Below are 26,834 nucleotides of genomic sequence, written 5' to 3' on the forward strand. Positions count from 1 at the left end.
CCGAGTTCTCATGTGCTCTACCTCTAAGCTATACCCCTAATCTCTAGCATATTCTCTTTAAAATGTTATAAACATCCTTGTAACTACATATTTATAAATGTTCTTGATTATTTTCTTTGAACACATTCCTATATGGATTGAGTCAAATCTGTCATACTTTTAGGCTATAAAACATATTGTCAAAATGCCCTTGAAGGTATTTCTCCTCTTTGCATCTCTACCAGGAAAAATTTTTTTCTAGTTTCCCCACATATAACAAACAATATGTATTTATATTTAACTATGTTCAGTGTACTTAACTATTTAAATGTATGATTTTTACACCCCATACACTTAGAATCATACATTATTTCATCCTGATTTTTAAAAAATTAATATTTCACAAGCATTCCCATGTTGCTAGATTTTACAATTAGTTTAATGAGTGTATAAAATAGTGTCAAGCAAATTTAACATCTGATGTAAGTCACTTATCCTTTGTTACACATTTAGGCTATTTTTCTCCAAAACTTAATACTGTAATAAACATCTTCATGCATGAAACTTTTAAAAAAAATTCTAAATTATTGTCGTGGACTAGTCACTCAAAAGTGAAATTACATGAGCTAAAAGGTTTGAAAAATTTATAGGTGTGATACATATTGCCAAATTGCTTTCCAAACGGATATTAAGAGTTTATAAGCACATCAGCAATATTTGTGAGAGTACCAGTTTCTAGGCTTCTTCACCGGCTCTGAACGCTGCAATTTCTTCCCCTCTGACCGCTTAACAAAAAAGAGGTGTGTTCTTTCTTGTTTTGCTTTGCAAGTCTTTGGTTGCTAATGAAGCGGACATCTCCCCGGGTTGGTTTACTGGAAATATTTCTGTAGAAAATATTTGGTAAGCACTGAAATTATCACCAGGGTCTCTGCTTTTTTTTTTTTTTCCTTGCACATATTCTGACTCACGCCCTAGAGTCAGCTTGCAGGTTAACAGAGGAAGACCTGACCCCAGCCCAGCACCAGGACAACACACACAGAAGTCACTGTGACCTCTGGAGACAAATCCTAAGCGGCGCAGACGGCCACGTCACCCCGCCCCCAGCCCGACGCTCCTCCCTCACCAGCCCCGAAAGGTGGGCAGGTGTGACCAGTTTGAGGACCAGGCCAGAGGAAAGGGCAGGGACCGCTCTGGAAGGCGGGGAGGGCCCGCAGCGTCCCTTTCCGCCCAAGCGGGATCCCACTAGGCTGGAAAGAAACACCCAGCTTCAACTCTAGAACGAAATTCGAGGTGGCGAAGTCGCGAGGCTGGGATCCCGAAAAAGACTGGGCCCGGGGTTGGCGGGGTGGGCTTCGGGCGCCTGCTGTCGGGAGGCGTCGAGGGGTTAGAGGATTTCTGCGGAGAACTCGTCCCAGCCCTGGGACTTGCTTTCTGTCTGCCAGGAATTCACATTCGGCATAATGTGTTTTAAGCTCTGTGTGTGTGTGTGTGTGTGTGCGTGTGTGCGTGTGCGTGTGTGTGTGTGAGTGTGTGTGCGCGAGTGTGTGCGCGCGCGCGTGTGTTAAATTCCGTGGCCACACAAGCCCTCCGCTGGTCAGCCCGGGTGTCCGTGTGCACGTTACCGCCCTGCACACACGTGGTCCAGAATTGTTCAAAACGCCCGCGGTGGCAGCCGGCGAGGCACAGCGGTCTCTGGGGACCCAGAGGAGGACACAGCCGGGTGAACCCCGGCCGGAGGGTCGCGGCGGCCGGGATTCGATCGAGAGCCTGGGCAGTGCGGACTCCCGGGGGCAGGCCGCGGCGTGCGGGGGGCGCGCTTGGGGACCCGCGCCCCCCTCGGTGCTCTGTCCCTGGCCGCCTGCCTTCGGCCAGCCGGCTGCCGCCGCGGCCCGCTGCGTGACTCGTGCGTTCCGGGCCGAGTACGGGCTGTCCCTGGCCCAGCCTCAGCCAGACGCGGGGGAGAGACAGCAGGGGCTGGAAGTGCCGGCGGGAAAGGAACTGGCCAGAGAGGAGGAGGAGGAGGATGGAGTCATCCGGCTCCGGAGCGCGCTCGGTCCGGCGGAGAGAAGCTGGGCACCGAGAACGCGCGAGGGGCAGACTGTCCCCAGGCCCCGGCGGCGGAGGGTCCCGCCCTGCCCCGCCCCTTGGCCAGAACTGACAGGCTGGGAGGACGCGATCCGCCGATCCGGAACCCCAAGGGAACCCGGGAAAACCGGCTGGCCGTGGACGCCCCGGTCCTGGGCCACCTGCTGCCGCGGCCCAGCCCGCAGCGGTATTTATACCCCGGAGCCGGCCCGCACGGGGGGCGGGGGAGGAGGCGGCGAAGCCCCGCCCCGCTCCACGCGGCCCCGCCCTTCTGCACCGCCGGGCTCACGGGGGGCACCGGGACCCCCACCCCGGCTGGGGTCGTCTGCCCGCGGTCGGGTGGGAGCCCTGGCTGCAGGGCGGGCCTCCCTGCGGAAAGCGACGTCACGGCCGCTCCCGCAGTGTGAATGAATCAAAATGCCTGGGTGACCGCGGCCTCCCCCGCGGCCGGCACGCGAAGGGTGGAGGGGGAAGGGGAGAGATCGGGCGGGGGAAGGAGGAGGGGAAAGAGCCAGGGCTGCAGCAACAGCGTCTCCTCTACCCGGGATGTGCACCAACCCCGGAGAGCGAGATCAAAGGGATTGGAAACAGACTGAGGACTGGCGGGGGGAGGGGACCGGCCAGCCTGTGGAGTCCTCCCGGAGAGGCCGAGGGCCCGGCTTCCACTGTGACTTCAGCGGCCTGCTGGGGTTTCTTGTCATTATTTTCAAATTTCGGAACCCAGCTAGAGGGAGAGAGCCAGAGATCTCCGTGGACTGCGACTCGCTGGCTCTTGCTCCAAGATGATGCAGAGCGCGGCGGTCCCCGCGGAGGGGGCTGTCAAGGGGCTCCCGGAGATGCTCGGTGTGCCGATGCAACGTAAGACAACCTCCTTTCTCGCTGATTTAATTTGATAACCAGACAGCTAACAGCCTCAGCTGGTGCTGGGCGGGCCGGACGCTGCTCCTGGCCCTGGCCAGGAAGGGCCGGTGGCCGGGGCGCAGAGGCGGTCACAGGGCAGGGGCACCAGCCAGAGTGCGTTTGAAGGGCCTGGCTCTTTACTGTTAGGGGCCGAAGGTGAAAGCTTCCTGGACCCTACTCAGGAGGGCCCAGGGTACCGAAACCCGCCTCTTCAGTCCATGGCTTTTCTGGGAATGCCGGGGAGAGTGCTGTTTGGGGACATCAGTGGGGTTCGAGCTGCAGGCCAGGCCTGAGGGCCAGGGTGGTCCCCTGCCTCGTCCCTCATTCCTGGGTGGCGGTCAAAGCTCGCCGGACCTCTAGTGCAACTTCACCCCGGCTGGCGGGAAGTTGGAGAGCGCATCCCCCCGCCCCCCGGGGCTGGCGGCGCGGAAGCACCGGCCACAAGTCTGAGCCGCCCGCGCTCCCGGGCCAGAGTGTCTGGTGCGTCCCCAGCCGCTGCTGCCCGCGGCACTCGCCGCCTGGGGGACCTACTGCTTCTTGTGAGGGAATCTGCTCACCACATTCCAGTTACCCAAGGAATGCAGAGGAGGGAGAGACGCCGAGACGAAGTTGTGAACTCGGGGTTCAGCCTTCGCGCAGGCGAGGGCAGGCCATCAGGGTGGCCCGGATTTGGAGGAGGGAGAGGCTGAGGTGTGTGCGCGCTTTGCCAGCCCTCTCGCTTTCTTCCCGCGCCTGAAATTGGCAAGGCGGCGCGAGCTTGGGGCGTGTTTGTCCCTAGGTCTTTCTGTGTGTATGAATGTGCGCACGCAGAGATTTTCCCGTAGGGAATCTGTCCGTCTCTCACTCGGAAACCAAGAGTCCGTGAGAGACTGAATATGTGCGGAGACCAAAACAGGTCCTCAAGTGTCGCGCGCGCTCGTGGCGGGTGCAGCCTAAGTCCTGCCCCTCTGGCTGGTGCGTTCAGCAGAGCGCCCCTGGGCATCGTGGAGAGAAGAAGGGTTTTCTCGCTCTGCTTGCCAAGGGGCTGTACTTCCGCCTGCGACTTCTTTAGTGGTGCTGTAGCTACGGTATTTTTTTTTTAAGAGCAGGCTCACCGAGGGGATTGTGACCGCCTACGAACTAGGGCGCACCAGCGCGCCCTCCTGCGCCCCGGTTCTCCATCGCAGGATTTCTGTCCTGGTCATACCTCAAAGGACAGGCTGGAAAGCCAGTGCCCTGGGCTTCCCTGGGAAGTTTTTGGGAAGGGATTAAAAGAGGATAGCTTAATTCAAGCCTATCTAGATGTTTCTTCCCTATATCCTACAGTTATTCTTTGAGTCTTTTCGCGTCAACTGTTGGCAGTTTCAACTCTGTGCTGTGTCTTGGGGAATTTACTGCTAAGGTGTTCTGTGGGAGGCGTTGGAGGTTCATGTTGCCTCCCCCCACACCCGGTGCCCCAGTTTGAAGAGATGCAGTGGGCTTTCAGCCTCTGCACAAACAGAAACACAAACTTGGCAAAGGTGCCCAAGTCCTTAAGCTGCCTGAAGCTGTGCAGGAGGGGAGTGCAGAGTGGGGCAAAGGTGCACATGTGTGATTGTGACCTTGGTAGCCGGTCGGTGGTCTGGGCTCAAATTCTTTGATAAGGAGGTGACCTGTCAGGAACAACGAAGTACCCTATCCTTTTGGGGTATACTGGGCTGTGTGGGTTTATCTTAATTTTTGCTTGTCTTGCTCAGAGACAACCTTGGTGTTGGTCCTCAAGCACTCAAAATGCCCAGAATTTGGCTCCAGAGCTACAGTTTGTCAAGGCTCTAGGTCTGGGTTCAAACTGTGGAACACTAAAGAGGTAAAGAAAGGAATCCTTATCTCAGGGTGGCCCACAAGGCAATGTCATAACAAGGGTGGGTGATCAGTGCTCTCTTTTGTCTTTCCTCAGTTCAGTGGCCCATGGGCCTCAGGGGGACAGAAAGGTAATCAGCTGGAGGAGAAACCAGTCAAAATTGAGGGTCCCAATCCCTAAAGACCTTGGAATGTTTTTCTTTTTCTTTCTTTTTATCTCCCTCCCCCACCACCACCTTTTGAAATTTATGTGGATTATTCCTTTCCTTACAGCAGACCTGACCACTAGCTGTTAAACTCTTGGTGCTGGGGCTGGAGGACAGGTGGGGTGTGGTCCCCCACTCCTGTATACCCAACTATTCTCTTTCCTGGGTTGGGCCCTGGGGCTTAAGACCTCAGTGTGGGGGTGCGGTAGGGAGCGTGTCTAGGGGGAGCATACCCACGGGCCTCAGGGGGACAGAAAGGTAATCCCAGGACTCTCAACCCTGGGTTGGAAGGACAAGGAAATACTCTCCCAGGGGTCCCTCCGACCTGCCAACCAGAAGGTTTGTATTGAGCCCCTCCCCTTAGATTCTGCTTCTTCATCACCTGAGCCACCACAAACAGAGCACAGGTCTAGGGATCCCCTTATCTCCGCCTTTGGTGCCCTTACATCTAAGGGAGTTTGGGAAGAATTTAAAATCCAGTTTGTGACAGTCGGAATTTTCTTTCGTTTATTTGAGGATGAGCGAAATTCATTCCCTTCAGGAAAACGTTACCAAGTAATGTAATAATTTCTCTCCCTTCGCCAGTTTCTGCCCACATTCCGCCCTCTTCCTCCCACTCTGCCCCTGCCTCCCGCCACCGCTGGCTCCTGGTTAGCTCCTTCGCCCTCGCGGTGCTGCTCTTCCCAGAGGTGGCGCGGACCCATCCTGGAGCAGCGGGGTCCCTCCTCCTGCGCACCGCTCGGACCAGCTCCAGCTCCTCACGCTCGAAGGGCATCGTCCCGTCCCGGAGCCGAGAGCTCAGAAAGAATTGGGCGGAGGAGGCTGGGAGCTGGTCCCCCACCCCCTTCCACACGCCGCGCCTCTTAGATGGCGGTTTGGTTCGCGGGTCCCGCCACCGCCTCCTAAGGAACTCCCCGCCTTGCGCAGGATGACGGCGAGCGCTCTGACCCAAGGAGCCCGACGGGTCACTTCCAGGACGCACCAAGGGCCCTTTGAAAGGGCTCGGTGTCCTTCTGGGGGCGGTGTGGGTAGGTTTGGAAAGGGGCTTGACCCTAAACTCCTGGGTTCCGACTTCTTGGCCCACGATTTGGGGTCGCAGCTTGTGGTCGCAGCGCGCTCTATCTCTGATCTCTTTATTTATCTCTGTTTCCGGGCACAGCCTGCCCCTGTCCCGGTGGCCCTTGTCGCCGCTTTCAGGCTGTAGGGACGCCGAGGTCCAAGTTCTGAGAGCGCCCGCCGTCGGTCAGCGCTCGGTGCGGTGGGTGCGTGCTTCCCGAGCCACCTCCGAAGCTGCCTTCTCGGAACCGAGCGTTGCCCTCCTGCATCTGGCTTGTGCTGGCCCCTCTTGTCCGCTAAGGAGACTCAGAAAAATTCGGGGTGTATGGGAAGGTGGGGCGTTTATGCGCCTTTGGCACTCAGTTTTGACCCATCTTCCAGTCATCTGCCCAGGCACCCAAAGAAGGAACAACTGCCACCCGCAGCACAGCAGCGCTGGTCGGAGTGTGGCCACCTCCGTGGGAGAAAGGAGAAACCTGCCAGGTCCCTCCCGGGTGGTAAAAGGAAAGGCGGCCCCAGGTGACTGCCATCCATCCCCTTGTTTGTCTCCTAAAATGACTACTGCCTGCAAGCCCTAGGAATCCCGAAGCTTTGGGAAAAGGCTACTTCATTCATTTTGTATTTGGTAGGCTCTGGGTGAGGCACTTCTCTTGGGCGTCGCACTACCCCTTTTTCCCTTCCTGTGACTCATTCTGGGTGCGTGGGGACAAACCTACCAGCGCAGGTCGCCTGGCAAGTTCTGGTCCCCCACGGTGTTTATCATCCTGCTTGGGGATTTCTTGGGGACTAATTTCCCAGGCCAGGGCTTCTCTTAAACTCTGGGGTGAGCCTTTTCTCTCTGATGCCTTGTCTCATGGTTCAGGAAAAAACCCGCGACAACATAATACATGTGTATATGTGAATAAAGAGGCGAACCGATTCCAGTACACAATTTCAAACAGCAACCGGGGCCTCACAGGTCTCCCGCCCCAACTCACCCAAATATTCTTGGGCACAAGCCAGTTTTAAAGGCCAGGCTAGTTGTCCCCGCCGGCCGATTTAAGCCTGGTGGGTTGGGGTTCGGATTCTCTATCCGCCAGGATCCTGCCCCAGCCCGCAGTCAAAGCTGCCAACTACCCAGCAGAGAATTTGGAAAAGCCCGTCCTAGCTGAGAGCGCCTGGCAGGCGCAAGGGCTCCAGTGTCGGTGACCTCGATCCGAGAAGGCAGGAAGGGAGAAGGGAAGTCTGAGCGTTGAGCGCGCAGAATGCACGTTCAAAGCCCGACGCCCAGCTGGACGGTAGAGAGGGTGAGAGAGCGGCACTGAGCGGCCCCAGTTACCTCGGAAAGTCGGGACTGGGAAGAGGAACCAAGACCCTACTAGAGTTGGTTTCCTCCCTGGACCGCGTGGCCTGGGCTCGCGGATAACCGGAGCCAGGAGGGGCGGCGTGGGGCTGGGCCAGAGCCGAGTCCGCGGGTCTGGGAGCGCGACCTGCATGACCTCCCTGCCACTGGGGCCGGGTGCTTCCAGCCGGGTGCTCTGGCAAGCGCTGGCCAGAGTGGCCGGGGAACAGACAGATGATGAATTTCCTCCGGGAGAGTTTGCTGTGCACTGCCCTGGGCGCTCGCCCTGGGTTTTAGGAGGTTCGCGCCTGGAGACAGACGAGGACAGGATGTCTTACTGGGATCACCGGCTATGGGCAGCCGGCGGCCCGCGGCCAGGAGCAGAGGTCGCGGCGAAGTGGGCAAGGGAGGCGCTGCCTGCGTACTCCCCGCGCTCCGCATTTGGCGTTTCTGCGCCTAGGTCCTTTTCCTGTCTCCAGTCTGCGCGTTATGCGGGTTCCTTTTCAGGGCTTATTCTCCCAAGTAGCCCTGAGGCTCGGCTGATCTGGGATTGGCCAAACCGAGACCTTTTTTCTGACCTTTAGAGCAGTGGCAGAGACACATTTCCGCGAGGAGCCGCGCCACAGGCGCGAGTGTGCCCTGCACGCCCCGCAAGAGACAGCCGGGTTGAAACCTCTCGCTCCCTTTTCGCGCCAAGCGTTTGGAAAGACGAAAGTAAACCTGGTCGCCCACAGCTCGAGCCTTTCCGTGACTTCTTAACCTTTGGAAAGTGAGGCTCCCAGTTCGGGAGCCTGGACTCCTCCTAGTCGGCAGACTATCCGCGCGGCCCAGTGATCGGCCCGGTTCCGTGCGCCTCCCAGCAGTCCGTTTAGCGGACCTTGACCACTGGAAACGCGACCGGCTCAAGAGAGACTCTGCCCAGGCAGCCGAAGATGTAAATTAAATTCCACCAGTGGCGACCCTGTGCGCCCGGCGGGCGAGCCGGCGCAGGCGGTGGGTTGCACCCTGGATGTTGGAGCCGCCGGCGGCCTAAAACCCAGCGCGGGCTTCTCTCCATGTCACCAGGGGTTGTTTTTTTTCCCAGGATGGGACTTTTTTCCCCCTTTTTCTTTTGGACAACAGGACGAATTGGTCTAAGAGACGGAAAGGTGGAAATGAAGAAGAAAGGGTAAAATCATGAAGAAGAAAAGGATTCACAGGGAAAGCTGGGGCAGGATAAAACTGTTGGAGGCAGAAGGTTAAAGGAAGGACCTCGGAAGCTAGGCGTGCCCCCCTCTTGACCTGCCCAAACCAGAGCGGGCTAAAGCAAGAATGTAGTCTGAATGCTGCGGGGATTAGGGCAATGGGAGCCCCCAGGACGCCTTGGAGACCGCCTACCTGACTGCAAATACCAGGGTAAATTTTTAAAATCGAGTCCTGCTACAGGTGAGGCGGAGGTGGGGGAGGCAGGGAACGCACAAAGCAATTTCCTCCCATCGAGTGGACAAAAACACCCGCCCCTGGGAGGCTTGTATTTTGAACAGCGACCTGATGACCCCGCGGACCAGGTGTAGACAGCCTCGAGTCCTAAATATTTGCATTGTCCTAACTTCCCATTTGCCTGGGATTTTAGCGCCCTTTCACTCTGTGTTACAGTCAATTAGTGATTACTTAGCACCCGCATTAGCAGGCGACCCAGAGAGTGCCCGGTGATGCGCAGGGGACGTGGGGCAAAGAGAGGGAGGTTGCCCTTGCAGTCCTGCAGGAATGGAAAATTATTTAACAGGGATTAACCTTTTTTCCCCCTCCATTATGTGTGTGTGTGTGTGTGTGTGTGTGTTTTTAATCTCGTTGAGCTTCTTGTTTTGGGCAGGGATGGTGGATATCTGGTGGATTTCTCTGGCTGGGAAATTTGTGGATGGGGGAGGGTGGGTGAATTTGGATGAAGGGACCTTGTGCCATTTATTTCAATTAGGGAGATTTATCAGGAATAGAACTGCCAGGCTTTGGAAGGAATAGACTTGGAACCAGTTTAGCTGATGAGAGGAGGAAAGAAGTAATATTGCCCACTCTGGGCAACTCAAGGCTGAAGCAGCATTTCACTGTGGCAACACCAGATTCGTTTCTGTATACACTGCTGGGTTTGGAGAATTGGATCTGGTGGGGGTTTTACTTCTGTAGTGATCTCTGCCTTTTCTGCCTTCCTGGAATGAGGGTTAAGGATGACTATAGTACACGTGGGAGCAAACGGGGTCCACTGCTGTTAGTAAAATTCCAACCTGGCTTGGTGGCTTGAAAAGGCTTCCTTTTTTCCTTCCTGCTTTGCTCCTTCCCTTCTCCCCATCCTTTCCTCTCCCTTCCTTCCTTTTGTGAAATCTTTGTAGGAAGGAACATGGGGTTGGGCAGGAGTCACAGCACCTTTCTTTGGAGGTCACGCATCCAGCAGGCTGCAGGATGGTGAGACCCGTCACTGTCACTCACCCTCTGTGGAGGAGCTGTGGGAGGGAAGTGTGTGGCAGGTGTGGGACAGTACCCACCCACCAACAGGGCTTCTATTGTTTGCAGAAGGAAAAAAAAATCAAATACAAGTATGTGCTGCTGTGAGGTTTGCCCTATATTCAGTCCTCAGTTTTATAGGAGCCCTGATCAAAATGGAGTACAAACCAACCATTTTGAGGCTCTGTTGTTGGGGATAGGTGGACAGGTTAATTGGCGAAATTGAAATTGATTCTCCCTTAGAAAATGTACTTTGGGTAACTGTATTAGTGGCCAACTGGGTAATCTTCCTGGGAGCCCGGTCCTGATGCCTCCTGTTATTTTGGTGCGTTTCTTTTCTCAGGTCTCCCCACCCCCTGCACTGGCAGTCTGGCACACCTCACAGATGTTTTACTGCGGTACCTCACCCCCAAATGCCTTTAAAGTATAATTTGCTTTAATTATAATGTTAGGGGGTTAAGGGATTGGTTCTGGGAATAGCTTAATAGAGATAAAACTTGCAGCCAAATTAATTGAAAGTTTCTTCTTATGAGGGAGAGGCTGCCAAACACATGGGCTATTGCTACTGCATGAGACATCAGAAAACTGCATCGTGGAGATTTAGCAATGATTAAATGTGAAGATGGAGTGGAGACAGAGATGTGCCCACAGTATTTCCATACACTCCCATGTATTCGCTTAGTATGATTCTTCTGTTTTATATGCAATTACTGAGAATATTTGATATCCTGCTGAAGGATACTAATTCTATGACATTCTATCATCTGGAAAATAATCCTGTCCCTCGAAGTACATATTGACATTGTGTATTTCTGTTGCCACCAGACACCTTCTATTAAAACATTCTCCAAATTACAGTCCTGAAATGGTAGCGTTGAAGTGATCTCCATCACATTTTTGAATTGTCTCTTTTATTGAAGAGGTTACTGTTTTTGAACTAAGCACAAGAACAAAGGAGATTTTCAGAGGGGCCCCAGACGAGCAGAGCAAGTAAAACAAATAGGATCTATTGTGGGACAGATTCTGGGAGTGCAACAGAGAAAAATGACAACCCAGGTATGGTCATTTCCAGGTGTGAAGCAGGACTTTCTTCTAGATGCTAGTCATTTGTCAAGACAAATTAAAAATAAAAGACCCTAGAAATTAGACAAGATGTGTGTATATTGATGCTTATTAAGCATGTAAGTGGATATAATTATGATAGAGAATATGATTGACCTTAAATGTAATACCAATTTTTAAAATTAGGATTTTCAAACATTTCCTGCTCTCTTTGCTTAATGCTGTCTGTGGTCACCATCACAAAATACCATAAAGTTCAATTGAATGTTTTCTCCTTAAGTTTTTAAGTATTAATATTTGATTTTCATATGTAAGCAGTGTTATTTATTTTTGTGAGATTATGAAAATCACTTAAGTGAGATTTTAGAAGACATTTTGAAAAATTATTTTATGATCTCTTCAAAACACCCAAGTTTAGAATAAGTGCAAAAAGTTTTTAAAAAAAGGAAACCACAAAATGAACTAAAAACCACTAAAAATGAACTGTCCTTAATGACAAAGAGCCAAGAAAGTCTTCTAGTCAGGTTTCGTCATGGGTAAAACCCAGTCTTGGATCTCAGGCTGTCCCTCAGTGTAAGCAGTGCACAGATGAGCCAGTCACAGCAGGTGATTCAAAAGGAAAGTTGTGACCAGAAAACAGGATTTTATTGTCAGGGGTGATGTCCCCTTTGTGTTGGAAAGCTTTACTTTTGAAATATTTATCTAGTGATGGAACTTTAGTTTCAATTTAATTGTACCTCCATGGTGATTCTTGGACATACAGAACTCAGGGGTGCGTTTAGGCAGGTGTGCTAGGACTTGACCTGTCCTGGGGTCTTGGGCCATTGATCCACTGTAGGGCTAGTCATTCACCGCCTGAGTCCCCACTGAGAGTACTTCCCAAACCTGCTTTTTAAAACCAGCCTCCTGCTTTCCTCCTGAGGGGCTGAGGCCACCCAGCAGCTAGGTCTGCCTGCCGTTTTCTCCCCCTTACATGGGAGGAAGGAGTCCAAAATTCCAAGGAAAGCATTTACACAGTATTTCAATTGAACACGTGTTTCCTTAAAGCCCCGTTTGGCTTCTCCTACAGTCAGTGGTCAGTAAAGAAATGTAAATAAACAAAATGAAGTGTTTTGGCCAAGTGTTAATTAAGCTCAAAACCCACTAACTCCTGGAGCGAAGTCACCTGCAAAAGGATTTGGGGCAAGACTCCCAGAGAGAGACGGCTCTGGTGAGCACTCGTGGAAACCCTGGTCTTCAGTCAGCCCCAGAAACTGCCCCAGAGAAAGGAAGTTTCTTTTCCCCTATTCTGCCCCAAACTGAGTGCCCTTGGGGAAGCCCCTTGTCCTCATAACTTTCACCTGTGGACAATGCCCGCTGCACGGGACACTGGGAAGAGCGAGTGAGATGTGAAGGTATTGACTGTAAAGTGATGGTGATCCTAAGGTACGGACCAGGGTCACCAGGGGTTCCCATTGTGCAGACAGAGGGGACTGGAGCCCTCCTGTGTGTCCTGGGAAGATGGACCAGCCTAGCAACAGGGGAAGTGGGATCTGCCAACAGGGAACCCTGGAAGCTTCGCCCACTGTCCCAGCTCCCTTTCTTGAAAGCAGCTTTGAAAATCTTGTCCCCCGAGCATTAGGCTGTCAAGTTCAATTACAAAATAAATTTAAAAAATAAAATTAAATTAAAAAAAGAAAAGAAAGCAACAAAGAAAAAGGAACTCTTTCTTTAAAAGACAGTTAAGAAGCCATGCCTCAAAGGACTCCAAGTCCTGGTGGTACGTCAAGGTTCAAATTTTACAAGATATTGTTCCAGTCTCAGAGCAGAGTCAAATAAACATCATTCCTATCTGTACAAAATAACCTGTTTTTTTTTTTTAAATAGTAAACTAACGCACCAGCATCATGATTCCAGTGGAAATATCTGAAACCAAGATCCGTTTTCCCAGGGAGGTGCACACTTTTAAATACATTTTGGAAACCGGGGTCAGGTGTGTTGATTCTGGCTGGAGGCTCCTTAGTGGAATTCTTTTTTCCTTCACCCTGTTGATCTTCGGTGGCCAAGGAGATAGAAAATGCCACTTTTTTAAAAAAATTAAAATCGATCAAATAAACACAGACCCTCTGTGAAATGTTTCATGGTGGCTCCTGGTTCCTCAAGAGCAGTTTCTTGGAAATGAAGAAACGTGAGCAGGGAATAAAAACGCACAGTTCTTATTAGATGGCACCAGGGGGTGGGAGCAATCTGGTCTGCCGCAGGCCACATCAGACCTCTTGATCCCTTCCGTGTCCCAGCTTTCTAAAACTTCTACTGGAGGAACTTGGGGACTTAAAAACAGAACCCATTTTCTGGCAGGCCACTCTGAAAAATGCGCTGAGTGCAACCTACTGCAATACTTCAGGTTCTCTGAGGGCTCTGTGTGGGTTTTATGGGCTTCCCCATGAAGAAGTGGATTATGGCTACCGTCAAAGGGTCTGGGCCATTTCTTATCAAACAAGAATGAGTTACTTTTCCTTTGAACATTTAGATGTCTCCAGGAAAAATGCTAGAAGCCTCAAGTGTTCATTTGAACCCATTTCCCTCTTACTTAGATGCATGACAGCAACAGTGGGTGACATCAGGCAGTCGATGACCTCAGCGTCTGTTTTCAACACTCGAGGGTGCGGAGGGGACCAATGTCTGGCAAATTTGCCCTCAATGTGTAGAGAACTCTGCCAGATTTCTTTATCCTCAAGAGAACACACCTTTGCAATGTTGCATTAATCTGCTGTTCATCCACTTGGGTGATGTTGATTAGAAAGGGTGTACACCTGGATATTTTAGATTTAAGAGGGTAGAGGAGTTTCCAGAGTTTTGGTGGGGGCAGGGGGAGGATAAAAGCTGCATTTTGGTAGTGGGAGTTGAACTCAGGGGTGCTTTATTCTGAGATACATCCCCAGCCCTTTTCATTTTTTAATTTTGAGACAAGGTCTTGCTAAGTTGCTGAGGCTGGCCTCCAACTTGTGATCCTGCCTCAGCCTCCCAAGTTGCTGGAATTACAGGCCTGTGTGCACCTGAAATAGTTTAGATGCTAATTAAATATATAAATTAATCTTATTGGTGACTGATCATGAGACAAAGGAGAAGGGAGCTAGGCCACAGATTTGGCAAATCTCTTGTGGAGTTGGGTGTGTCACACTCATTAGCCTATGTGATCACAACACAGCAATAACTGACCCGTGCCACTGTCCTCATTTTATAGATAAGAAAACCAAGCTCAAGGAGATTTAGTAATTTGTCCAAGATCACGTTCAGGGTAGAATTAGGGTCTAAATTAAGGTCTGACTCCAATCTATAACAAGTTAGCCGATGTAAAGATTTGAAAGTCCAAACTCTGCACAGATCTGAAAACTTATAAACTCATCCAGGATCTTTGGCCCTCTCTAAAGCATATTTGAGGGGTGTTTCCACTCCTGCTGGCTCCCTATTTCTGTCACTCCCTGCCCTCCCCACTACTTCAGGACTGGACAGCTCCCGCACTCCCAAAGGCTTCCTTTCCTTAGGGCTTGACTTCAGAAGAATTGGCTTTTTGTCAGAGTGACAGCAGGAGTATGGAGGTGTGTGTGTATGTGTGTGTGTGTGTGTGTGTGTGTGGCGTGTGTGTGTGTGTGTAGTGTGTGTATGGTTGAGCGTGTGTATGTGTCTGCTATATGTGTGCCTTTGAGCATTCATGAATAGGTATGTGTGTGTGTGTGTGTGTGTGTGTGTGTAGGAGTGTGTAATGTGTGTGCCTTTGTGGCCAGTGGCCCATCTTTCCCTGGTCACTGTATACAGAGCAGCTTTGAGTTTATCTCTCTGCCTCTATTTCTCCTCTAAAATGACAGGGTCAAGCCAGGTAAAGCTTGTGTACATATGAGTTCACGTGTCTCCTGGTGTATCTTTATTTGTGACTCTATGTCACAAATACATAGACTGAGTATGGGAATATATATATCTATATATCTATATATATATATATCTCCATGCATTGAATGTGTGTGTGAAAGGGTGTCTGCAGATTCTCTCCCTGTGGGCTTAGGTCTGTGCCTTGAACCACGTCACTCAGGGCACAGGACTTTGGTGGGAGGGAGGCCCTGCTGATGAGGAGTGGTACTGGATTGAGTGGTTCTGCATCCATCCATTCCTGGGCTGTTCCAGGAGCTTGCTATCTTTTCATGCCTGAGTTTACCCTCTGCAGAGACCCAGCAGGGAATATCACCACAGAACACTCGTGCAGTTAAGATAAAAACTTTCATTTTAAATGAAAGGACCCCTCCTATTGGGAACTGGGTTCATAGAGCAAGATCTGCTCATTAGTGACTTCAAGGATCTGGTTAAAAATCAGTTTTTGTTTGTTTTGTATCAAGGATTGACCCCAGGTGTGCTTAACCACTGAGCTACATTCCCAGCCAAATATATATATATATATATATATACACACACATATATATATATACATATATAATATATATATATTCTTTTTATTTTTATTTTTTATTTTGAGATAGGGTCTTGCCAAGGTGGTTAGAGATGGTTACTGAGGCTGGCTTTGAACTTGTGCTCTTCCTGCCTCAGCCTCCCGAGGTGTTGGGATTACAGGTGTGCTCCACCATAACTGGCGATAAATTTCAGTTTTTAATGTGGGATTCCATGATATAAATAAAGTGTGAAGTGGTTGAGCTTGCTGGGGATTTGGCATCCTCTTGTCTTTGGAAGTTTTGGTTGTAACTTCATTTCTGATAGGAAACCCATTTGACCTCTGTCCTGTTCAGGCTCTTCGGATTGTAAAGTGATGAGAACAATGATGTGTGGTAGACCCCCCCCCAAAAAAATGTTTATATTGTTACTCTTGAAAAATTTCTAGAGATGCGCCTTTCTTTGTAATCATGTGGGGGCCACGCGACTGAACTCTGCGGCCTGCGTTCATAGGTCTTTACCCCCTCACGGGTAGGCAGGGGGCTGAGCTTGCCAGGGGCCACAACCAGCTGGCACTGGGAGCTGGTGGAGGGACGCAGGGATGGGGTTCCTGCTTCCAGCCCTCCCCTGGGCACTGGGGGACGTGCCACATGATACTGTGTGTTCTGCACAGATAACCTAAATGTGTGCCTCGGACATTTCCACCTCCCACAAGTTAGGGAGCACAAGAGGCCAGTGGCTCATGTCCTTGTCACTGTACATGGAGGGGTTCCGAGATGCCTCTCTGCCTCCTCCATTTCCCCTCTGTGAAGTGTCAGGGTCAAACCAGGTGAGGTGACGGTTCAGGACCCTTGGGTGCAGGGAGGGGGCTTAGTCCACCTCAGGGGAAACACCAGCTCTGTCTGTTCACCTTGGTCCCCTGGCTGTGGGACCTTGGGCACACTGCTCACCTCCTGGCTGCTCCTTATCCGTGAGATAGGGAGGCGATGCCATCTCACTGAGTTGTGTGGATCAGCGGGTTAACAGACATCCAAGCCCTGGCGTAGCTCACAGCAGGCTCTTGGTGCCCAGCTTCCCTGTTATTTTTAAAAAAAAAAAAATATATATATATATATATATTTAGTTTTCAATGAACCTTTATTTTTATTTATTTTTATGTGGTGGAGAATGGAACCCAGTGCCTCACACATGCTAGGCGAGCGCTCTACCACTGAGCATTCTACCACAGCCCCAGCCCCAGCTTCCCCGTTATTACTGTGGAAGCTCTTTCTAAATTATCTTAAAACAAACAAACAATCATCTCTCAAACAATCAACCGTGGAATACAGTGGGGGGAAAGGTTTTTATTTTTTAACTCAAAGTCACCCTCAGTGTATGTCCTACCTTGGTGCCAACCCCCAGGGCCCACTTTGGTCCCGAGGCCCACTTTGGTGGCATGGGGACCCCTACTTTGGGCAGCCCACCGTGACCTGGCAGAAACATGGCTCCAAGCTGAAAGGACTGTCCGTCTGCTTTAGTGTTGGGGTCTGGGAGTCAACGCTGGCCCCAGGTCTTCTCTCTGGCACCCTCAGTGGGGTTAATCTCTGGGCACAAACCTTGCTGGAGATGAATCTGTGGGCATACCCCTCGTCTCCTGCTCTGGGTGGCTTCCTCCAAGGCCCCTACATGGCAAACCCAGGCAGGACTCGTGGCCTTAGTGGCCCAGAGCCAGGGAGGATCTGGGGCCTGCTGCCCAGCGCCACCAGAGTTCCCTGGGTCTCAGGGTTAGTGGAGCACCCCGTGAAGACGTCTGCGTGGAGCTTTCATGGCTTCCTTCCTGGACGCTTCACAAAAGGCCCCTGAGCACAGTGGGCAGCACCACCTCCTTCTCACAGTGGAGCTGGAGCCCAGGAGCTCAATAATGTGTCCAAGGTGAAGGCGTAGAGGAGGATTCGCCCACTCGGGAGGCCTGGCTCCACAGTCCATGGTCTTCACCAGGGTCCTTCCTGTCCCCTCTTATCACATGGACATTCTTGTAGCCACTGTGTGCTTGGCACTTCGTGGGGCACATCGGACCTTCTGGACAAATACTTATGAATCCAACAGTTTCTTTCCCAAGGAGGAAACCCTTTGAAATGAAAAACTGGGACAGCTGGCAGTGTCCACGCCAGTGTCCACGCCTGCATGCGACTCCCCGGAGTGGCTCCTGGTTCTTGGCCTGAGCCAGGGGGAAGGCACGTCACTGGCTTGTGGGTCTGACTTTTATGCAAATGCTCCTTGTGCTGACGTCATCAGGAGCAGGTGGGACTGGACTTAACTGGCTCCAAGGCCAGCGCTTGCGCATGTAGGGCTACAGATAGCATTTAGTGTCCCAATAGCCCATCTTAAATACAAGTGTCTTAACGTGAGAAAGCCTCCTCTCTATGTAGGTTTTCATGTGTTAAAGTTTTTCTCCCAGTGCTTTGAGAATTCCCTAATTCACTAACATTTTAAGAGTTAATTTCAACCATGAACACGATATGAATGGACAAACACTTGTGATTCCTGTGAGGTTTGGTTTTAGGAACTTGGGGACATTGTGGAGTGTCTCTGAGGTATTGAGCAACGGTGTCACCTTGGTCCACTTTGGTCCCAAGGATTCCACCAGTTGTTACTCAGAGATCAACATTCACGGGGATACCCTTGCATGCCAGGCGCCTGCTTCCGGTGAGGAGGACAGCTCCTGCCTCTTCAGGATCCCCCTTTTAGTGAGCAGACTGCGTGCAGACAGACATTAGCAGAGTGCTGTCTATAGCGGGAGGGAAGCCCCAGATTGGGGACCTCAGAGGCACTAGGTCACAAGGATGCTATAGGTACCTTCCCCTTTGGAGGGGTTTACAGGGGAAATGGTTAGAGACACTAGCATTATTTGTTTACCCAACCATGGAAGCTTGACCATTTTGTAGATTTTGAAATAGTTGATGACTCAAAATACTATCAGCTCTCTGAGCAAAGAGATGGGATGTCCAAGCAACAGACCTTGGATAGGAAGCCAGGCAGGAACGGCGGGAGGCAGAGGCTAGGGTTCAGTTGCAGACAACAGATTCCACTTTCACGGTTTAAGTGGAAAGTGATTCATTACCAGGTATTAGGTGGCTTTCAACTCAGCAGAGACAGCTCTAGGCCAAGGTTCCAGGAACAGCCCCCAGGCCCCCAGGATGTCAGTGTCTTTGCCATGATCGATCAGGACTTTTCAACCATAGCAACTCACCACCTCTGCCATGGTCCACACCAGTGCAAGGGGAGCCTGCCCCGCAGCTGTCCCCTGAGTTAGAACTCAGAATCAGAGCTGCAGGGAGATCCGGAAAATCAGTGTGTAACTCCCCTGTCGCGGCGCAGGAAGGCATTCAGGAGGCATACTGTTGGAGCCAATCTACAGTACCTGTTGCAATTCATGCGAACACTGAGGTTGCCTCTCCAGGAGCACCTCAGGCCTGCCTTCTTCACTGCCCTGTGCGGCTCCCACCCCCATGACTTGCTTCTCCGGCCAGAGGGCCTCTCCTGCAGTCCACGGCAAGCTGGGACTCACTGGGGCCCAGGTTCTCAGCACAGCTTCACCCCACGGAGAACAGGTGGCAGCCTTGAGGGTCTGGGTCTTGTCGCTCCTGCACAGACAGGTGGGAAGGCGTCCCCCGGGCCTGGGCTGGTCCCAGGTCTAGGTGAAGGCTCACGCTGCCTCTCCCTTCTCCCCACAGAGATCCCCCAGTGCGCCGGCTGCAACCAGCATATCCTGGACAAGTTCATCCTGAAGGTCCTGGACAGACACTGGCACAGCTCCTGCCTCAAGTGTGCGGACTGCCAGATGCAGCTGGCCGACCGGTGCTTCTCCAGAGCGGGCAGCGTCTACTGCAAGGAGGACTTCTTCAAGTACGTGGGGACCCTGGCAGCCCCTGCCCTCGTCCTGGCCCTGCCCCTCCCATGCAGCGAGGGGGATGTCTGCAGTGGTGGTGGGGGGCAGAGGACCCCCTGGCTGGGGTGGGTGAATCCTGCTGGTGGGAGGATACCCCTCATTGGGGTCCCCCTTCTGATCACCAGCCAGGCCTCGCCCGAGCTGGCAGGAGCAGGGGCCAGCTTCGAGATGGAGGAGGGCTAGCAGAGGATTTCTGCAAATCCGTAAGGAGTCGCTCTTTCTGTCCTGGTGACTGGGCCCCCAGGGCACTTGGCTGCGTCATTGCAGACTTTCAGAGGGAGCTTTAGTTCTGCCCATTCCTGGAAGAGCCTCCGTGGTGTTCCCCACGCTGTTCAAGGACCCCAGAGGCTTGGATAATCTCCCTGGTGGGAGTCAAGCCCGGCCCCACAGCGTTGCCAGTGTAGATGGAAACACGATGAAGAGGCGCTCTCCTGTGACAGTGAAGAGCCTGAACCCAGTTATTGGCTGTGCATTCTTGGGCAGTTACTTACCTTCTCTGGTTCCTCCTTTGTTCTATCTGTAAAACAGGGCTGCTGATAATAGTTCCTACCTCATAAGGTTGTTATTAGCTTCAAACAGGTCAACATGTGTGAAGTTCTGTCACCTGAGGGGTGGCTTTTTGTTGTTGTTCTTGGTTTTACATGACAATAGGACATATTTTGACCTCTCATGGTCTTGGAGTGTAGCTTCCCACTCCTGCGGTGGGTGGTGCGTGATGTGGAGTGACACTGGTCGTGTTTTCATATATGACATAGGAGAGTGATGTCCGACTCATTCTGCTGTCTTTCCTACTCCCATTCCCCCTTCCTCCCTCCATTCCCTCTGTTCACCTGGTGACCTCCCCGTGGTGGCTTTTAAGATGGTCTGGGGTCTTCCATTCTTGGGTTGGGTCCATCCAAAAAATCCTGGCGGAGCTTTGGGTTCGGGTGAGGAAGCCTCCTGGGATCGGTTTTAGTGCCACTTAGATGGGGACTTCTCTCCTAGGATCTATTAGTCACCAGGGACCACGCATCACAGCAAAGCCAAGAACAAGGGCTGGAGGGGGTGACACCAGTCAGTGACACTGAGCCCTGGGTGACTCAGAGGAGTGAAGCGGGGCTGTGGGGGAGGCTGCCCAAGGCCTGAAACATTCAAAGCCAAGGGCCAGCCCCCGGAGCTGGTGCGCACCCTCTTGAGACGGGAGGAGCAGGGAAGAGGAGCAGGAGAAAGCACAGCCCCCGGCCCAGCACACAGGGTCCCCCGGTGCTCCCCGAGGTTGGGCCACAGGAATATGTGGATTCAGTTTTGGAAGATTCTCAAAGCTCTTTAGTGGGTGTGAGTGGAAGAGCCTGTCATGGGTCCTGGAGCCACTGGGCCACCCCCTGGCTGGCTCAGAGGGTCGTGCTCATTGTCACCATCACACTCTGGTTCAATGCGCATGGCTGCCTCCCTGTGCACATCACCTGTGCTGCAGGAGGGCAGGGGCGGAAGCTGCCCAGCTACCCCCACGTCCATCAGCTTTGCCCCAGGGCCAGTCTGCGGTGGGGAGAAGGGTGCTCCCTCCCCAGGGAAGATGGCCACCCTCTTAAGGGCCACCCGTCCTCCTGCTCTGTCATCTCTGTGTTGTCTGGAGCAAAGGCCTATCTGCTATTCATTTTTCTGTCCCCCACATAAGCACTTGGCCTTAGCCTTGACCACAGGCCACCACTGGTCTCTGGGTTTGAGGAACAAGGAGTAAATCACAAGCCTCAAGGGCTTTGGTGACAAGTTGCTTCTGTGTCTTGTCTTGCCAGTCAGGAAGCCCTAGGCTGTGGGGAGGGCAGAGGCCCGTCCTTCAGCTCTCTCCTGCCCCTTGTCCCCAGGATCTGCTCTGCTCTGTGAGTGCCCCAGGTCTGGGCTGGCCACCCGGGGAGCTGGCCACAGGTTTTGGTGCTGAATCTGAGCCTTTAGCTCTGTGGTGGGTGCTGTGAGGGGCCGGGGCCTTAAAGCTGAGGTGATTGTCCCCCTTCCAATGGAGGGCCAGTCAGAGGTGAAGACTGGTGCCTCCCAAGTCCCCAGCGAGGACACTTGGATTCGCCATGACTGTTTGGAACAGGAAATCACAGCTGCAGGCCCTGTGGTAGGTGAGGACAGGGAAGGAGGGAGCTGTCCAGGTCAGAGCAGCTCACCCTCCCATCCCTGAGACACGAGGCCCTGCAGCCACTCCTCACCGCAGCTCACTAATGCCAGCCGGCACCTGCGTGCAGATGGCACCCAGCAGTGGGGGCACTGCCAGCAGGAGGTGGGGCAGTCCTGGACCTCAGGTCCCTCTCCTGTCTCACAGTCAGCTCTGGTCCCACCAGGGGAATGGCAGGAGCCGTGTATCTGAATTTGTCCACCAGACTTCAGAGTGCTCTTGGTTTGGTCACGGGAGAGGGAGCATCCTCTGCAAATGCCGCTTAAAGAAAAAAGAGGTGGAAAAGCTCCGGGGGTTTCTGGGAGCTGCCGCCGGTTCCTGCTCAGAGGCCCAGCCAGGGCTGGCTGACTCTGCGGCTCCGCACTGTGGCCTTGCGCAGCGGGGACTGCAAGCCGGGGCCAGGGACTCCCTGTGTTGCATTTGCTAAGCAGGTTCCTTCCCAGGCCACGTGCTCAGCACACTGCGGCCCCCTGTCTCCCTGCAAAGGGTCCGTATTTTCACCCGTTTGTCCACAGGAGTGGGGGGGGGCTGCCCTGCACAAGCCCCGGGGGCGTCCTCCCTTGTATTCTGTATGTGGCTTTACAATGAAGTGGGCCATGGTAAGAGCGACCCCCGGAGGTGGTGGAGAGGTGGAGCCAGGCCCTGGGGAAGCCAGAGGTCAGGACTCCCCCAGTCTTGGGCCAGGGAGCTGTAGCGATGCTGGTGACGGGCAGCAGAGGGCGATGTTGGTGTGTAGCCAGACCAAGAGAGAAGTGGTGCCGGGAGGAGGTACTCTGTGGTTGTTGCATTTTTCTTTGGGGCTGTTGCACTCTGTCTTGCTCAGTATCAGCAACTGATTTTTCTTGTTTGTTGCTTTTGCTTCATGGGTCCTTGGCTTCCTTTCTCTGAAGGAAATACAATTCTGAGACCCAAGAGGAGCGGGGTCTAATGCATTGATGGGGCTGTCATTTGCTTTGAGCAGGGGGAGCCTTTAGCCATCAGGAGAGCCCACCCCTCATGGCACGTCGGGCCCCGTGCAGTTCGCATCGCCAGCTGAGAGCCGACAACTCCTGGCACTGCTTTCAATAAGCAGGTCTTTTCCAGACCTCGTGTCCAGCATGTCCCAGGTCCCATGTCTCCCTGCAAAGGGACGAGGGCCTGGAGAGTGAGGGGTTGGGAGAGGACTCCTGGGTCTCCTCCTCCTCCTCACCAACGAGGTTCTCTGAGGAGCCTGGCAGCTCCCAACTCCAAAGCACAGTGCAGACAGGACAGGTTCTCTGCCCAGTGGCTAACGGGGTGCCCTTGGGCAAGTTCCTTATCATCTCTGGCTTTTAGCGTCCTCTTCAGGAAACACAGGAGTTCATAAGTGCCAGCTTTAAAAGAGGCCTGCACACAGGAGAACTCTGCAAAAGGAGTGGCGGGCAGGCTCGGTGAACCCCAGTGAGGCTCTTGTGTCAGTGAACAAACAGCCAGGCCTTCCCTTGTCTGTCAAGAGCGGCTCACAGGAGCCCAGAGCTGGGATGGAGAGGGGGGTGACCGTGGCCAACCCAGTGGAGGCGCTGCATGGATATCTCTGGGTATCTGACCCTGACGTGAGTCTCTTGACCTGCTCCTCGGAGGCCAGGCTTTCCGAGGTCCCTCCCAGCTGGGCCTGCTCCAGCCTTTCCTGGTCCCTGTTCCCCCAACTCTCCACCACCCAGCTCTGAGGGCTTCCTGTGGAGATGACTTACCTGCTTCGAGGTCCTCAGAGCCGGGGGGCGGGTAGCCAGGCAGCGTGGGGGGCTAAACCACAGGACAAACAAGATGGGTTGATTTATGTGAACATTTGGGAGAGAAACCATTGATTATTAGGATACAAACCGCGTCACTATGGAGGTGAAGAGAGGGCGGACTCATACAGGTTTTGCAGTACAGGGCAAGCCTCCGAGGACATTCCAGGCCAGTGGGGAGCTTCAAGCCCTCGGCCACCAGGAGTCACACTCACAGGAGCCCATCCGGGGGCCGTGGGGGAAGTGCCAGGGCTCTGGGATGCTGTCACCTGGAGGCGTCTGTCTGAAGCATCTTGTCCTCAGGAGTGTCTCCCTGCCCCTGAGGCCCTTTCCCCGCTGGGTGGACAGGGATGGGTCCTGCTGGGTCCCTGGTGGAATGGAGGGCCTGTGTCACCAGAGCTGTACAGGACTGCTGGGAGGGTGGGGCGGTCGTTCCCCGGGGGCTTGCAGGCCTCTCGTGGCCAGTCAGTCTCGGGCAGCCTCAGTCAGCAGCAGGTAGGCCACCCCCTGGGTGTCGCCGGGTCTCAGCTCCGCTCACCACTCAGCCATCACAGTGGGGTTTGCTGGCTGCAAAGGGGACTTCCCTGGGGCCCTTGACCGCTTCCTTGGGTGACCAGGACCTCCATTCTGGGCAGAGGTCCCAGGACATGGGGTCACCTGGGGAAGTCAGGCTTAATCGACTCTCTTGGCAGTAGGTGGAAAGTTTGAGTCCAGGCTTGGTGTCAACTTGAACCTCACATTCCCATCTCAAAATTTTAATTTTTTTGAGTTACTATGAGAATCTAGTAACCTGAAGTAAGTGCTCAGGGATCATCATTGTTGTCCTCAAGGTCGTGAAGGTGCATGGATATAGGAGAGAGTAGGAGAGGAGTCTTGGGGTCGCAGGCTGGGGGTGGTGTGGCTGCAGAAGGCCTGGGGCAGACAGGTCTGGGGCTGGAGGTCAGGCTGTGTCCAGCGGCAGTGGCAGGAGCACATGGCCACATCCTAGTGTGGGTGTGGGGCAGGAGCTGTCAGCAGTTCCCCTCACAGGGTGTCCCTGTGCGAAGGACTTTGAATTTCCCTCACCTGGCATGGTCCAGAGCTTTGGGGCAGACACTGCTGCCCATGACCTTCCCTTCACAGAGTGTCCGGCTCGGTCAGGAGCTGCTGGCCTCTACCTGTGCCAGGAAGAGGCTCTTGCAATTCTGGGATTGGCTGTTGGTTATGGATCCGACCTGGGGACAGACTTTTGCTGAGCCACTTTTTATTTCTGATAAACTACACACTGTTAGGCCCCCCCCCCCACACACACACCCGTACACAATGCTCTAGCAAAATGTGCTAAGGAACCCACAGGGGGAGGGTCTCTTTGACGTGTGGCTTTCCATAATTTCTGAATAGTTTATAGTCTAATTCCCTCGCTAAGCAAATTAAACCTTTTAAGGTAACGATCAGATGGTCCAGATAGTGGCTGTGCTTGTGGACATTTGTAAGAGTCAAACACACTGGTGGGACCAGGCCCACAGTCATTTGTGACGGCCTGTAATCAAGGCAGAAGCAATTACTTAGCCCAGCAGTTCCCCCTGGGGACTGGAGGCCATACATCAGCCGGTGATGAGTCCGGGATTATCTGTCTGCCTGCCCGGGCGCTCCCGCTCCGCTCCTGCAGAACCCAGCCTGGGGCGAAGGCCTCCTGACATCTGTGGAAACTGCGTCTCCGGGACTTTCTTGGCTTGGAGGAAATGGTTTGGAACCAAGTAGATGCGAATCCGCTCCAGAGATGGCATCTGGGCTGTGGAAACCGGGTCCCCAAGTAAGGTGGGGGTCTGGCTGACACGGGGGTGGAAGGTGTGGGCAGCTTCCTCCACCCGGGGGAAACGCAGCGGCCAGCTGCGGCCAGCCCCTGCTCTCACTTGCCCAGGGTCACCCCTTTTCTCCTTCACCTCTCACCTCTGGCCATTGTCCCGGGGATCCCACCCCCAAAAGGCCTTCTTGTTCATTCCCAGCCTCTGTCCTGTGAGTCCGCTGATTCCGCACCTCTGCACCCTGGGAGATTTCCCTGCCACCGTCCCCCCCCCACCCCCCGGGCAATACGAGATGTCCCCTCCTGCCAGGCCCAGCTCTGTCACCGTGCTCCCATTGCCTTCTGAGACTTCCAGGCATTCAAGGGCCCGTGACCCGGCCCCACTTCATCTTGTGCTGATTCTCAGGCCAAGGTCAAGCCAGGGTGGTCAGAGATGGGGTCTAGTTGGTTATTCTGGTGCCTGGGGAACCTTCCATGTCCCTGGAAGTCCACTTCGAGGAGAAAGCACAGACTAGGGTTGGCTCTGCAGCCGGGTAATGGCTGAGTAGAGCAGGTTTGCCTCGAGACTGGCTGGGGCCCGTGTCCCCAGACCTCCATTCCACTGCCCGCCGGTGTCTGCCATGCCACCGTAGAGAATAAAGCCCTCCATCTGGAAGGACCTTAGGACTCAGAGATAGCAAGCCACCTGCAGATGGTCCAGGCAGGCGAAGAGCGTCAGTCACACAGGATTCCCCAAAGAATGGTCCAGCCACAGCTGCCAGGGGCCGTGGGTGTTCAAAGTGGGCCGAGAATCGGGAGCCAGGGACGGCTTTTCTGCTTTAGTGCCAACCCCCCAGGTGAGTCTTCTGCCCACCTGGTAATGGCTACCACCAGGAGTGAGGGGGCAGGTGAGGTGCTGGGGGACAAGAGCAGGGAAGGAGAGAGTGGCCTTGGGCCCTCCACCCGACTGTTCCAAGCCCTCACCTTCTGTGCAAAGAGAGTAATAATAAGACATAGCTGTAAGAACGGTGTTTGTGAGGTTTAAATGAGGTAATTGGCATGAGAGTGTCTGGTGCTTGATCCATGTTCCCAAAAAAGGAGAAGAAAGGGGCGAGTTGGGTCCTGACCTCTTCTCTCCCACTAAGTGAGCTGTGTGATCTTAGGCATGTCACTACCTCTCTCTGGGACCCATTTTGTTAAAGGAGGAGGTTGGACTTGGTCACAGGTTCTAGGGCTTTTGTAGTGGCACTCATCTCAAAATAGTAATATCAAGTGCTCCTTAAAAATAAAACCTTATACTTAAAAAAGACCCAAAAGCACATCACTGGGGCAGTGCCTGTCGGCCAGGGAGGCGGGCCTGAGCCTGTGTGCACTGGAGGGGCTGCGTCCCCCTCCCCCAGCAGCCTTCTCGCTGTCAGCCTTCTCCAGATATGACCCCAGGCTACGCCTGGAGAAGGCCGACCGTACTTGGGCAGAGCTTTATGTGCCCATGACATGGCGGTGGCCTCAGAGTGGGTGGTGATATATGCTGGGAATATTGGTACATACAGTAACAGTAAATATCAGCAGCTCACCTGTCAAGTGTGGTGATAGATAAAAGAAATACATGTAGGGAAGTGGCAGCTGGGAAAAAATATATGGCCCATAGTAAATCACCACCAAGCAATTAAAGCATAAAACCAAGTTGTGTAGTGTTTGGCTTCCTCCGGATGGCGCCCATACTGTGTCAGCTCCAACCCATGGGAGGCTGGTTTGGGGTCCAGGTTGGTCCCCACAACTGCCTGCCAGTGGCCAAGAGCAAGGGAGGCCCCCCGAGGAAGAATTCTATGTTCAAATCTCAGGCCCACTGCCCTCAGCTGGGAGATCTCAGGCAGTTACTCACCCTCTCTGAACTTGTTTCTTCATCTATAGATGGAAACATGC

The 26,834-nt window shown here is 53.3% G+C and overlaps 1 protein-coding gene across 12 annotated transcripts in view; it reads left to right on the forward strand.

The window, feature by feature from the left end:
* The first annotated feature begins 2,572 nt into the window (after positions 1-2,572).
* The window catches only part of Lhx4 (LIM homeobox 4), an 82,835-nt gene continuing 58,573 nt past the window's right edge, over positions 2,573-26,834 (forward strand). For 5 of the 12 annotated variants that reach the window (XR_013426407.1, XR_013426406.1, XR_013426409.1 and 2 more), the window contains exons 1-2: positions 16,666-18,953; positions 19,032-19,203. Coding sequence is in view for 7 of the 12 variants with exons in the window: in XM_078022416.1 (XP_077878542.1) it covers positions 18,731-18,953; positions 19,032-19,203 (395 nt within the window). In the remaining 5 variants the exon portion in view is untranslated. Of the gene's footprint in view, positions 2,923-7,086; positions 8,791-16,662; positions 18,954-19,031; positions 19,204-21,960; positions 24,942-26,834 lie in introns of those variants that run through there. The other 7 variants (XM_005319740.4, XM_078022415.1, XM_021722600.3 and 4 more) reach the window with 7 other exon arrangements.

The sequence above is a fragment of the Ictidomys tridecemlineatus genome, chromosome 10 (genome assembly GCF_052094955.1).
Source record: "Ictidomys tridecemlineatus isolate mIctTri1 chromosome 10, mIctTri1.hap1, whole genome shotgun sequence".
NCBI classification, from domain to species: domain Eukaryota; kingdom Metazoa; phylum Chordata; class Mammalia; order Rodentia; family Sciuridae; genus Ictidomys; species Ictidomys tridecemlineatus.